General features: G+C 36.0%; 1 protein-coding gene across 2 annotated transcripts in view; it reads right to left on the bottom strand.

The window, feature by feature from the left end:
* The window catches only part of Usp47 (ubiquitin specific peptidase 47), an 88,170-nt gene that overhangs the window by 46,534 nt on the left and 28,563 nt on the right, over positions 1–13,073 (bottom strand). For both annotated transcript variants that reach the window (XM_048361188.1, XM_048361189.1), the window contains 5 exons: positions 10,831–10,944; positions 9,081–9,219; positions 7,677–7,773; positions 4,253–4,398; positions 3,445–3,524 (listed from right to left, as the gene is read on the bottom strand). In XM_048361188.1, coding sequence (XP_048217145.1) covers positions 3,445–3,524; positions 4,253–4,398; positions 7,677–7,773; positions 9,081–9,219; positions 10,831–10,944 — 576 coding nt within the window. The remainder of the gene's footprint in view (positions 1–3,444; positions 3,525–4,252; positions 4,399–7,676; positions 7,774–9,080; positions 9,220–10,830; positions 10,945–13,073) is intronic.

The following is a 13,073-nucleotide window of genomic DNA, read 5'->3' as shown; positions in this document are numbered from 1 at the left end:
TGTTAGGTTTATTTACACGTAAAAAATGAAAACCTGATAAAAATAGTCTATGAGATGAGCAATAATAATCAATGTGCAAAAATGAACTATTTCAACACTCTTTATCACTACAGCATCCAACTATTAAAACAGGGCTTTTTTGTTTTGTTTTTTGAGTTTGGGCCAGCATTGGAGCTTGAACTCCAATTGTTGAGCTCTCATTCAAGTTTTTCCGTCACAATTGGCTCTCTACTACTTGAGCCATGCCTCTCGTCCAGTATGTTTTTGCTAGTTACTCAGATACAGAATCCTACACACTTTTCTGCCGAGATTAGCTTTAAACCTCAATTCTCAGATCTCAGCTTCCTGAACAGCTAGGATTACAGGTATGAGCCACTGATGATCAATTGTCAAATAGGTTTTGATAAAATCAGTTACCAATTTACTATACTTTGAAGTCTCATATTTTCTTTTCATTAAGATGAGAAACACAATAATGTATGACAATTATACAGCAAAAAAGTGTTGTGTTGTACAGCTTTTACATATGCCTATCACGACTCTTAACATATTCTAAGTTATAACAATCTTATCATCTAGCCCAAAATACAACTTTTAAACTTGCAGTAATATACGAAAAACAATTTACAGGAGAAATGCACTGTAATTTGTTTTAAAGTGAGGGAATTCAAAACATGTCTTAAAATTCATCACTCCCAAAGATCACACCTAAAATCTTAGCTACTCAGGAGGCTGAGATCTGAGCATCAAAGTTCAAAGCCAGCCCAGGAAGAAAAGGCAATGAGATATATCTACAATTAAGCACCAGAAAAATCAGAAGTAGCAAAAAGCTCAGAGATAGCACCCAGGCCCTGAGTTCAAGCCCTACAATCAACAATAACACCACCAACAACAAATCTACCTCTTCCCAAAATACCCTCACCTAAAGAAAGACATTTCTTGTTTATTCCCAAGCAATCTAATGAGGCTGCTAGGTTCCAGGTCCATAGGAATAGGTACCTCCATATGAATGACTTGACTAAAGATTCTTGTACCAAAATTTTAGAACTCAGTAGGAATACCCAGTTGATCTGAATGAAAGTGCTGACTCACAGAAAGGGATTTAAGTAAGTAGGAAGGGTACATTCAGACGGCTGAAGAAATAGCCCCTATTATCATCTATATAAAATTACTAAAACAAAGTCCTATAGGACTAAGTAGAAAAATGAAATCACTAAATGAGATCCCTTTAAAACTATTTCCATTATTTTGGAAGTAATATTAGGAAAGAGGGAAAGGAAACCGCCCTTTACTCCTAAAATTGCATTTCTAGTACCTAGTACCTACCCCAGACCTACTGTAATTGTTTGGGGAGATTAGAAAGGAGGTAAGGGGAGTGACTGAGAAGGTGAGATTGACTGGAATGTTTGTGTAGCAAAGTAGAATGAAATGCCCCCCCCGTAACTAATAAAAAGATACACAAAACCTGTAAGTCTTGAAACTGAATCCATGACTGCTGTCTATTCTAACACTTTCTACTACTAATTTTTTATTGACACTTTCCTCATCCACCTGCCCCAGTCATGTGAGATTATTTGTTTTACACTTAGGAGGGCATTTCAACATGGTTCAAACTAGTTGGTTTTAAACATTTAATACCAAACCACTATCAAGAAGACAACCTGAGCTGGGAATGTGGCTTAATGGTAAAGTGCTTACCTTGCGTGCATGACAGCCCTGAGTTCAAATCCTCAGTACAACATAAAAAATAATTTACTTGGGGCTGGGAATATGGCCTAGTGGCAAGAGTGCTGGCCTTGTATACATGAAGCCCTCGGTTTGATTCCCCAGCACCACATATATAGAAAATGGCCAGAAGTGGCGGTATGGCTCAAGTGGTAGAGTGCTAGCCTTGAGCAAAAAGAAGCCAGAAACAGTGCTCAGGCTCTGAGTCCAAGGGCCAGGACTGGCCAAGGGGAAAAAAATAATAAAGAAGACAACCTGGTATGTCCATTCCAAGTGTCATAAAACAATAATATATTCTTATTTATGTGATGGTCTCTTATACCTTTCCATTTTGCCCAATTGTTGGAAATGCTGGTGTAAACTCACTGAACTCATTTTATAATCCATGCATGCACTGAACCTACTGTTTGAAAAATTCTGGTCCAAGCCATTGCAATAGTATAAGTTACTATATATACTCTTCTTTTAGCCCTGTGATATTCAGTTACTATACCCATATCAAACCTCTTCAACACTGAGCCCCATCAAAAACACCTTAGCCCTTAATCAAATATTTCTAATGTTTCTCATATTCCTACTTCCATTGGATAAAAATAGGGTCAGATTAATGAAAATCATAAATGTCAAATACACATGACTATATTTCATTGTTCTACATTAAAGTATTGCTTTCTGTATATATAAGTATATTACAGATTATAATATAACTTTATAAATATCTGAAAATATTGTTTAAAAGTCATCCTTCCAGGGGCTGGGAATATGGCCTAGTGGGCAAGAGCGCTTGCCTCCTACACATGAAGCTCTCGGTTTGATTCCCCAGTACCACATATATGGAAAACGGCCAGAAGGGGCGCTGTGGCTCAGGTGGCAGAGTGCTAGCCTTGAGTGGGAAGAAGCCAGGGAAGGTGCTCAGGCCCTGATTCCAAGGCCCAGGACTGGCCAAAAAAAAAAAAAAAAAAAAAAGTCATCCTTCCAAAATCTTATGTACATACACAGAAATAATAATTATATAACCTTTTGAGCAAAGAAGATTTGGATTAATAGGCAAATTTCCATATTTTAAGGATGAGGAAACTGTAGGACAGGGTGGTTTAATAAAGGTGTTTAGAACTCAGTTAATAGTCTAATGGGACCAAGTAATTTCAATTACCCATTCCATACTTTAACTGAGAGATTAATGTCCAAGTTTTAAAGTATTCTAATATTCTTAAAACCATTTTAAGGTAATGAATAATTTATGGGAGAAAAGTGTCTTTTCTACCAAAATAGTTTGCTTCCTTTTTGTTAATCTTGTGAGAATTATTTTTTCTGAAAAGTTCCTCTTTTGGCAAGGTGGGTTGGCCCTTGTTAATTACATTTTAGTTATATTTCTGGTGCACTTTAAATAGGACATCCTGACATAAGCTCCTTAAATTTTAGTTACATCCTGTTAATAAGGGCATATCCTTTGCAGATTGTGAACCTGAGAGCTCAGCCAATCTGAGCAGAGGGGCAGAGCCTGCTGGATTAGGGATAAAAAGGGAGCAAACTGTTTGTTCTGTGGGTTTGCTTGCCAGAGTTTTTGGCTGATGGTTGCACCCCTCTGCAGAAGTGAACTTTCCCATGTCAAGTTCCTTTCAAGTTGGTATCCTTATTCCTATGTGGGACCCCAAAATCTCGAGCCATTTGTAACATTTATTAGGAATTAGTCCCCTCAATTTGAGAGATAGGAATTACCTGCTCTGTTTGTTTCCATTTCTGTTCCAAAGCATCAAACATGACTCGGCACAGTTCTTGTACATCATGCTGTTGCCAAGCTGAAAAACAGGAACATCGAAAGGTTTACTACAAATAATGGTATTTTTTTAAGAACACAAACATATATATTAGCCATAAAAAGACAAATACAAAGAAAATAAAGAGATCTCCATGTTTTATAAAGAGCATAGCCTTCTTTTCCTTCTATTACTGCAGTACTGGGTTTTGAATTTAGGGCCTGTGCTTGCTAGGCAGGCACTTTATCTATGACTTGAGGCCCCCAAACAGAGCATAAGCTATTGGGGGGCGATAACATAAATAAATATTAACCAAACTTACAAGAAAATTTTAATTGATCAAAAATTTATAGCTCAGAGCATAATATTTAACATTAAGTTACTTAAAATCCCAGTAGAAATCCAGGTGTGGTGGCTCATGCCTGTAAACCTAACTGCTTAGGAAGCTAAGATATTGGTTTGCGGCCAGCCTGGGCAGAACAGTCTGTGAGAGTCTTATCTCCAATCAACTACTAAAAAGCTGTAAGTAGAGCAGGCTGTGGCTTACGTGGTAGAGCACCAGTTCTGAGTTAAAAAAAAAAAAAAAAAGACAAGGGAGAACTGAAGGCCCTGAGTACTGGCACCAAAAAATGTTGTTGTTTTTTAAATCCCAATAGAAAGCACTGAGGTTTGCAATAAAGAAAATGATTAATGTGTATAATGTGTGTAACATTCATCTTCCAGAATTCCTCTGGATGTTAGAAATATTTATCATTATTAGAGAACGATACCCTCACTACTATCCCATCCAAAGCTCCTTGTAACATCCGTGGTTTCAATTGCTCTCTTTTTGCTGGTTTGTAATAAAACAAAAAGTCTTTGGAGTTGGTATGGAATACTAGTCACTGGATCTTCTTCAGATTCTTCGAATTCCCATCTATTAAAACAAAATACGTAAAAATTATTCATTTAATAATTTTACTCATTAAAGCATTATTAATATCAAAATATAATCATCTAAGATCTTAATTCTGTAAACATACAGTTTACACATTTGCTAAAGCTAATAATATCTAATGGAAACAGTCTTTAAATCTATGAATTTGAAAGAACTTTAGACTTTAAAAGAGAAAGTATGAAATTATCAGTTTTGAATGGGCAAAACCTTACTTAAAAGTAATCATGGAACTCGATCAAAATTCTAATCCAAATTATTAACTCAAGACATATTGGACAATATTAAATCATACTAAAGCATTCCAACCACCAAAACTCTAACGGTGGGAAAACTATGAAACAACATCGGTTTCTAATATATAAAATTTCAGGGAACAATTTACAAGTGGGAAATAAATTAAAAATAGATTGAACTGATTAAGATATGAATGAGTCTTACTTGGATTGACTTTAAAATTATGTGGCAATCAGAAAAATCTTAACACTGTCTTGTGATGACATAGTTGAGACACTGAGATTGTGTATTCTAAATTGTAGAGTGCTATAAATAGGCTGGGATTCAAAGAGGGTTTCATTACACTGCCCAGGCTGGCCGCAAACCAATATCCTTAGATCTTAGCTTCCTAAGCAGTTAGGTTTACATGCATGAGCCATCCACCACACCTGGGTTTCTACTGGGATTTTAAGTAACTTAATGTTAAATACTATGCTCTGAGCTATATCTCTGAGCTATATTTTTGATCAATTAAAATTTTCTTGTAAGTTTGGTTAATATTTATGTATATTATCACCCCCAATAGCTTATGCACTGTTTGGGGGTCTCAAGTCATAGATAGAATTATTATGAGCATATATTAACTATGTAGTGGAATGTCATACTTTATATTCACTCATCTATAATGTGTTCTAATCATTCATACCCCTCTACCACATTTTCACCTTTAGCTTCAAAGGGAGGCTTGAGTACTATTTTTTCTGTGCTTCAGCATACAATGTTTTAGTTTAGTACAGCCCTCTATTAAAGTGCTCAATATTTTTCTTGTTTTAGAACTTAACTCTTGGGATCCCATTCCTGTTTTTACACATTGGCATAGTCTTCTGCCTGTTTCTTCTCAAGGCTTCTTGCAATTACTCTACTCTTTATCTATCATTATAGCTTTAATCTTCCCTCTACTACACTCAGTCTCCAGCTCTCTTCTGAGAGAAATTTGCTGGTAACTTACCATACCATAAAACTGAACTGCCACCTGTCTCTTATTCCTGTTAGAAATATTTTTAAAGATTGTAAATCTTGCCAATACTTGCTATTACTCTAGTCATCTAAAGCTGGAAACTTCAGTGCCATATTTAATTCCTCCCTTTCTTTTGCACTATGTAAGCTTTCCTAAAGCAGAGTATTTAACACATCAATTAAAAACCTACAAATAATAATGAGAGAGTATCTGTTAGTCACTATACAAGGGAAGAAACCAAACCCTTTCCCAGGGACAGGAAACAGCATATAATTCATAAAGAAAATGTGCAAATTTACTGGTACAAGATTTATGTAGCACATATTACCGCTTTGTTTGGCTTTTCCAAGTCCGCATCTGTTATGTGCTCTGTCTTCTCAACCTGGCTAAAGCGTATCTACTTAATGACTACCAAGTTTACTTTTCTCATTAAGTCTCTTCTCTGAGTATCATTAATTTCTCAACTCAAACAGCATCTAACTATCTTTAAATGTTACTTAAGTTTTCCATATATTTACAGATTTGCTATTGCGGAAAAATCTGTAAATTACTTGAAAACAAGATCTTATTTCTAATTCCCACTCTGTCCACCAAATGTTGAGGCATACAAATAGTTGAGTAATAAATGTCTACTGATTGAAAGACATGTCAAATTTTACAAGTTAATTTAGATGCTGAGCTTGAAAGGGTGATATGATGTTGTTTGTCCAATACAACCAATAATTTTAAAAGTTTAAATAAGAATTCAAACACATTTACATAATTTCAAAGACATTCAACATAACACAAACTCAGTTTAAGATACATTGTTTTAAAATGAAATTTCATGTAGTATTTTTAGATATATGATGTAAATACAGTCTTAGAAAAATACAGACACATAAATAAATTATGGTCTATAATATTTCTTTTATTTGGGGGGTGAGGGGCTAGGGCTTGAACCAAGGTCATGAGTGCTGTCCTGAGCTCTTTTGGCTAAAGGATAGTGTTTTATCACCTGAGCTTCCAACTTTTTGGTGGTTAACTGCTGGCAAGAATCTCATAGGCTTTCCTGTCTGGGGCTGCTTTAAACTGCAATCTTCAGATCTCAACCTCTAAGTAGCTCATCGTTTATATTTCAATTAGAAACGAGTTACAAGTTTATAAAATAACCGAGAGAGAAGAAAAGGGGGAAGGAGGGAGTGGGGAGGAAGAGAGAAATGAGGGGTGTAGAAGTCAGAGCCCCGTGTTCTTGTGCTTGGCTTTCTCTGCTCCCAGATATTGCAATACCACGTGGGTCACACCTACAAATCCAGGATTTTGCCAGTTAACTGGAGAATAGTTTTGAGGACTTTTCTGCCCAGGCTGATTTTAACTTACACCCTTCTAGTGTCAGCCTTCTGAATAGCTAGGATTACAAGTATTAATCATTGGAAGCTGAACTCTGAATTCTCAGACTGAAGGTACATGGGTCATATATTTGGATTCTCTTAAAAAAATAGATAAATAGAAGGTAGAAGAAGATGAGGGAAGAAGGGAGAGTGATGACTGTCCCTGGCTTCTTTTTGCTCAAGGCTAACACTCTACCACTTGTGCCACAGTACTACTTCTGGCCTTTTCTGTTTATTTGGTAGTGAGGAATCGAACTCAGGACTTCATGCTTGCAAGGCAAGCACTCTTATCACTAAGCCATATTCCTAGCCCTAAACCAATTTTTTGAAGATAATAAAAATAAGTGAAACAGACACATGCCATTTCTTCAGAAAGATATTAAATCCATAATTAAGGGAAGGTTACATTTATTCTCTATGTAAATTTCAAATGTTTCATCCTTTTCTTATCTATGCACTTCTGGTTCTCTCTCTCCATACATTTTTCCATGTGTGAGGTTTTTATGTGATTCATGTTCATATAATATTTAAGCTTTGTCATAAAGTAAGAAATACCTCAAACTTTACAAATAAGTATAAGAAATTAATTTCTAACTAAAGATCATTTTTTCCGTTAGTAAACCAATTTTACTTACATAATGTTTTTAAATACTCACTTATATAATGCATTCCTAAATTCAGGAGTCATAAAAAGCGTTTGCAAAAGGCTATTCAAATAGCAAGTCATTGCCTGGTTTACTAATCCCACATATCCTTAAAAAGAAAAATACACACATAAATTAGCATTTAGACATATAAATGAGAGAAAATGATGTGAACTTAATATATTATAAAGACTCAGATTAATAAGACCCGCTCAGCTGGAAAATATTTCCTTGGTTTTCAAAGTGCAGCCTTCTTAGGTTAGGTTTGTGTGATATTTAAAGTGAATACAGGGATAAATCATAGGGAAGATGAACAGAAGAAAAAAGAAATAATTTCACATAGTACTTTGAAAATAACATCATCAATGATAAGCCATTTGTTTCCATATTTTGAAGATCATTTCTCTTAGTGTCATCTTTTGTGATCATATGTACATATTTATTGAGCTATTGTGATCATCTGCTACCCTATGATTTAGCCCCTGTTGTCACTGTATTTGATTCTGGTACCCTGGATATTTTATATATGTCTGTCTGAATTAGGAAAGGGAAGCGGAACATTAAAATGGTGAGACAAAGGGTAAAATGCAAACTAATGCAACAGCAATATAAGACAGTATTGCTGTAAGCTAATTGTAAAACTTGGGGGTGGGGGGGGAGAAGGAAAGGTGGGAGAAAAATGAGGGAGAGGGTAACAAGTTGGACAAGAAATGTACTCACTACCTAATGTATGTAACTGTAACCCCTCTGTACTTCATCTTGACAATAAAAATTTAAAAATAAATAAATGAAGTGAATATAACATTTACAGCTTTCATGTTAGAAAAGAAAGGTTGTTTCTGTGCCAGCTAGGTCTACCATATTAAGCATATTACTCTTAAAATTTTATTAAACGTGATACTGTAGCTCTGGACATATAAGCAAAGGATCTCAGATTTTTTAGAGGAACAAAGTTTACACAGTACACATATTGAAGAAGGGATCCCCACTTTCCTCCTAAGTACTGGTGATCAAATGCAGAGTCTTAGGCATGCTATGCTAGTTAGTAGCAACTGAGATAGATTCCCACTCATTTTTCTACTGAAAAGATTTCTTGTAAGATTAATAGATCAAAATGCATTATACTTTATAGAAAAGTTACCAATCCTACACATAAATGGAACCTCTATATGAGGCAAGCACTCTTGCCACTAGGCCATATCCCCAGCCCATAAATGGAATCTTTATAGAACTAAAGCTACCTAAGTGATTTCTAAAAAATTAACAGAAATTCTGAAGTGACATGACTCAATCTTGCTCTGGATTTCAGTTTTCTTACCCATAATATGAGGTGATGAGACTTGAAATCCGAAGATCACTCTGGCTTAATGTTCCATGACTTTATGAAAATGTAACAACAACAATAATGAATCTTACCAGTTTCTGATTTGTTCAAAATTGATGAATAGGAGTAGCTTTGGCTGACATAATCACTGCTGGAGCCCACAGAACCTTCTCTTGGGAGTGGACCTACAAACCTGTCATGAACACTGTCATCCACATTACTGGAGTCCTCCTAAAATGCAGCACAACCAATATTTACTAAATACCAAATGTGCAGTAGGAAAATACTAAAAATCTAACGTATGAAAACAGAGGTGGCATTACGATTACTGCTACTACTAACACATGCCCTCACCATTTCCCATAGCAGGTTTGAAAGATAGCAAGATATAGCATATTTTGGAGAAATGTTTGGAAAACCTTACAAAATCCTTAATTTTTCACTTTTATAATGTTCTTTTACAAATGCTGTTTGCAGAAAAACAGATTTGTGATCCTAACATATAAAAAAAACACACACTGTAAACTCCCTTGCAACAGAGTTTACCATTCAGTTTTACATAATCATCAGCAGTGAGGAAGGCCTGGCTAACAAGAGATATTTGATATCAGTAATAGATAATATAGTTTTCCCCATGGTCTCCAACAAGAAATTTCAATGTAATTTGTAATATGATATAAGGGACTGAGGGACATAAAAAGAGCATAAGCAATGAAGAGCTGAAGAATAATACTATCGTACTCATAATCTGACATACAGAACTTTAACCTCTTTCTATCTAATGGTACATTGTTATTCATGACAGACACACTCAAATGTAAAGCATCAAATAGGAAAAAATTTCCTAATAGAAAAATCAATAAACTCTCAGCCTTGGTTTCCTCTGTAAGATAGGAAGATAAATTATACCTAGTTTTCTTACACCACATCTTCTATACTATAATATATTCTAATTCTTTACTTGTAACCATCAGAAAACATTCTTTCCATAGTTTTTAATTTGAGAACAAAAAGTGTTTTGGGCTTAGAGGATTTTTTTGGGGGTGGAGGGGCAATCATGTGGTTTGAAATCAGCTGGTACTCTACTACTTGAGCCACACTTCCAGCCTGATTTTATGCTAGTTATTTCGGAAGTGGAATCTCATACATTTTTTCTGCCTGGGCTGACTTCAAACTGGAATCTTCTAGGTCTCAGCCCACAATACACTAGCACCTGGCAATGTAAGTTTATAATTTTTTTAATGCAGTTTTTTAACATATGTCTATCCCTAAAAAGAACTATCTTGAGAACTACCCATCACATTTGGAGTTATTGAATTGAACAATCTATAAGGCTACTAGACTAGACCAGAAAGTCTATTAAAATAAATGTGAATTTCAGTAAACAAACACTAAAAGAGAAAGAAAGCATTCAATTTATATCTAGTCATTCTGCAAGACAGCAATTGGGTCCGGTGATCTAGGAGTATTATTTTGGTCTTCCCAAACATTAAAAAAAAAAAAAAGACAATAGATTATACAAACAAGTGGATGTACTGGCAAAAGCACTGAAACAGATTTTTATGGTGTTTAAATGTATCCTAGTCCTAGCCACCATCTCTAGTATGGCAATGGCCTTCTAGACAGCAGCCATGTTAATTAACCTCAATGTGATTAACAGGTAATAGACTATAGATGTCAATGTTCAATATATTCATATTATCATATAGAACAAACTGACACATACCAAAATAACTTACTATTACAAAACATCTCTCTCCTGTTTCCTTTAGAAATTTGCATTCCCAAGTAGTAGGTGACAGTGCACAAAAGTATAAACAAAAGGCTTTCTAAAAAACTCACCAGCAGTATTTGGGGTTGTTCACCATCTTTATCTGTCAAATGCAGATAGTTCTTCTTTCCTGGCTCAAAATTAGCATCAAGAAGAGACTTGTCACTGGTATGATCCAGTGGTACCTACAGGCATAAAAATGACAGCTTAGTTATAAGAAACATTAATTGTAATAATGAAAAAATACATAAATGGATTCACATATACCTTTATACAGTATTTTTCAAGAATGATTTTGACAAATTTCTGTTCATTCAGTTTTGGAATTAACTTATCTACTTAAAAATTATGATGGGCTGGGTGCCAGCGGTTCATGTTTGTAATCCTAGCTACTCAGGAGGCTAAGATCTGAGGATCAGAGTTTGAAGCCAGCCCGGGCAGGAAAGTCCATGAGACTCCAACCTCCAAAAAACTACTCAGAAAAAGCCGGAAGTGGCACTGTGGCTCAAGTGGGAGAGTGCTAGTCTTGAGTAAAAGAATCTCAGGGACAGCGCCCAGGCCCTTAGTTCAGCTCCAAGGACCATCAAAAAAAAAAAACAAATAACAAACAAAAACAAAAAGAAAACACTACTCACATTTCCCTACATCTAAAAACATGAAGACAGACTATTAGAAACTATAAACAAAGCTTTGTATTTATGTTTCCATGTTCTCTAAAATGAATGCAACACTGATGAATTTAATAAAACAATTTTACACATTAAAAACTATAAAACATTTTGTCACATGAATATGAGAATTCCAAGATAAGTAACACACTATCACAATCAAAGTAATTATGTGGCATAACTAAAATATAATACAACCTTCAGGATGACCTCTTAAGGAAAAATCTGTGCTAGTGAATGATATCTATTTAACATCAACCACCAGGATTCAAAGAAAAAAAAATCACATGAACAAATATTTACATTTCTTTAAGGTAAAAAATAAATAAGATGTAGGAAGACACATGACAGCTCAGAACTATTTTTTTGTTGTTGTTTTTGTGCTGTGCCTAGGCTTGAACTCAGGACCGGGCACTCTCTCTGAGCTTTTGTGCTCAAGTTCTACCAGTTGAGCCACAGCTCCATTTATCTTCTGGTAGTTAAAGAGTCTCACAGACTTTCCTGTCCAAGTTGGCTTTGAATCATGATCCTCAGATCTCAGCCTCCAGAGAAGCTGGGATTATAGGCATGAACCACAAGGGCCTGGCTTAGAACTATTCTTGTTTTATGTCAGTAGGGCTTGGACTCAGAGCCTTGGTGCTGTCCCTGAGAACTTTATCTCTCAAGGCTAACACTCTACTACTTTGAACAATAGTGCCACTTCTGGTTTTCTGGTAGTTAAATGAAGATAATAATCTCACAAATGTTCTTGCCTAGGCTGGCTTTGAATTGTGATCCTTAGGTCTCAGCCTCCTGAGTAGCTAGGATTACAGGCAGGAGCCACAGGTGCCTGGTCAGAACTATTCTTTAAAGTGCAAAAGAAAACTCTGTACCAAGAGTATTGAAAGTTTGAGACTAAATATTAGTTATCTTCATTTATTCTGTTAGGCTATCAATGTCATTGATTTGTAGATAGAGCACTTGCCTATCAAGCCCTGAGGCCAAGTCTAAACCTCAGAATTGAAAGGAAACACACACACACACACACACACACACACACACACACAAACACTGAAGTGATTAAAAAATACTTTTGAGCTTGAAAGCTAAAGGCAAAATCTATGTTTATGTACAGAAAGTATGTAACAAGAAAGGCTACCACTATGCACCAGTGGCTCATGCCTGTAATCCTGGCTACTCAGGAGGCTGAGTACTGAAGCCAACCTGGGCAGGAAAATCCTCATCTCCAATAAACTCCAGAAGTGGATTGTGGCTGGGATGGAGTGCTACCTATAAGTTCCATCCCAGGAGGGATCCATTCACCACCTGTATGCGCCTAGTACCTCGGTTACCTAGGTAACTGGCACACCTAGAGGCAGTTACCTCCCCCTTCCTAAGGTCACATCCAATTAACCTGGCCATACCTCCTGCCCTAGACAAAGCATGGCCCTTCAGTGGTTCAGCCCTTCTCTCTCTGGCCAAGCATCATCTTAGCCACAGGCCAACAATTCGGGAATAAACTTTTCTCTCCTGCCTGAATACTATGTGATGTTATCCTTTGTCAGTTACCTACTTTAATAAACCTTACACTATCGTTGAGCAAAAGAAGCTCAGGGACCACAAGCCTTAAACCAGCGTGCACGCATGTACACACACACACACATCCT

The sequence above is a fragment of the Perognathus longimembris genome, chromosome 13 (genome assembly GCF_023159225.1).
Source record: "Perognathus longimembris pacificus isolate PPM17 chromosome 13, ASM2315922v1, whole genome shotgun sequence".
Taxonomy (NCBI): Eukaryota; Metazoa; Chordata; class Mammalia; order Rodentia; family Heteromyidae; genus Perognathus; species Perognathus longimembris.
Note: the sequence above shows the minus strand (reverse complement) of the source record. Positions and strands in the feature narration are given on the sequence as shown.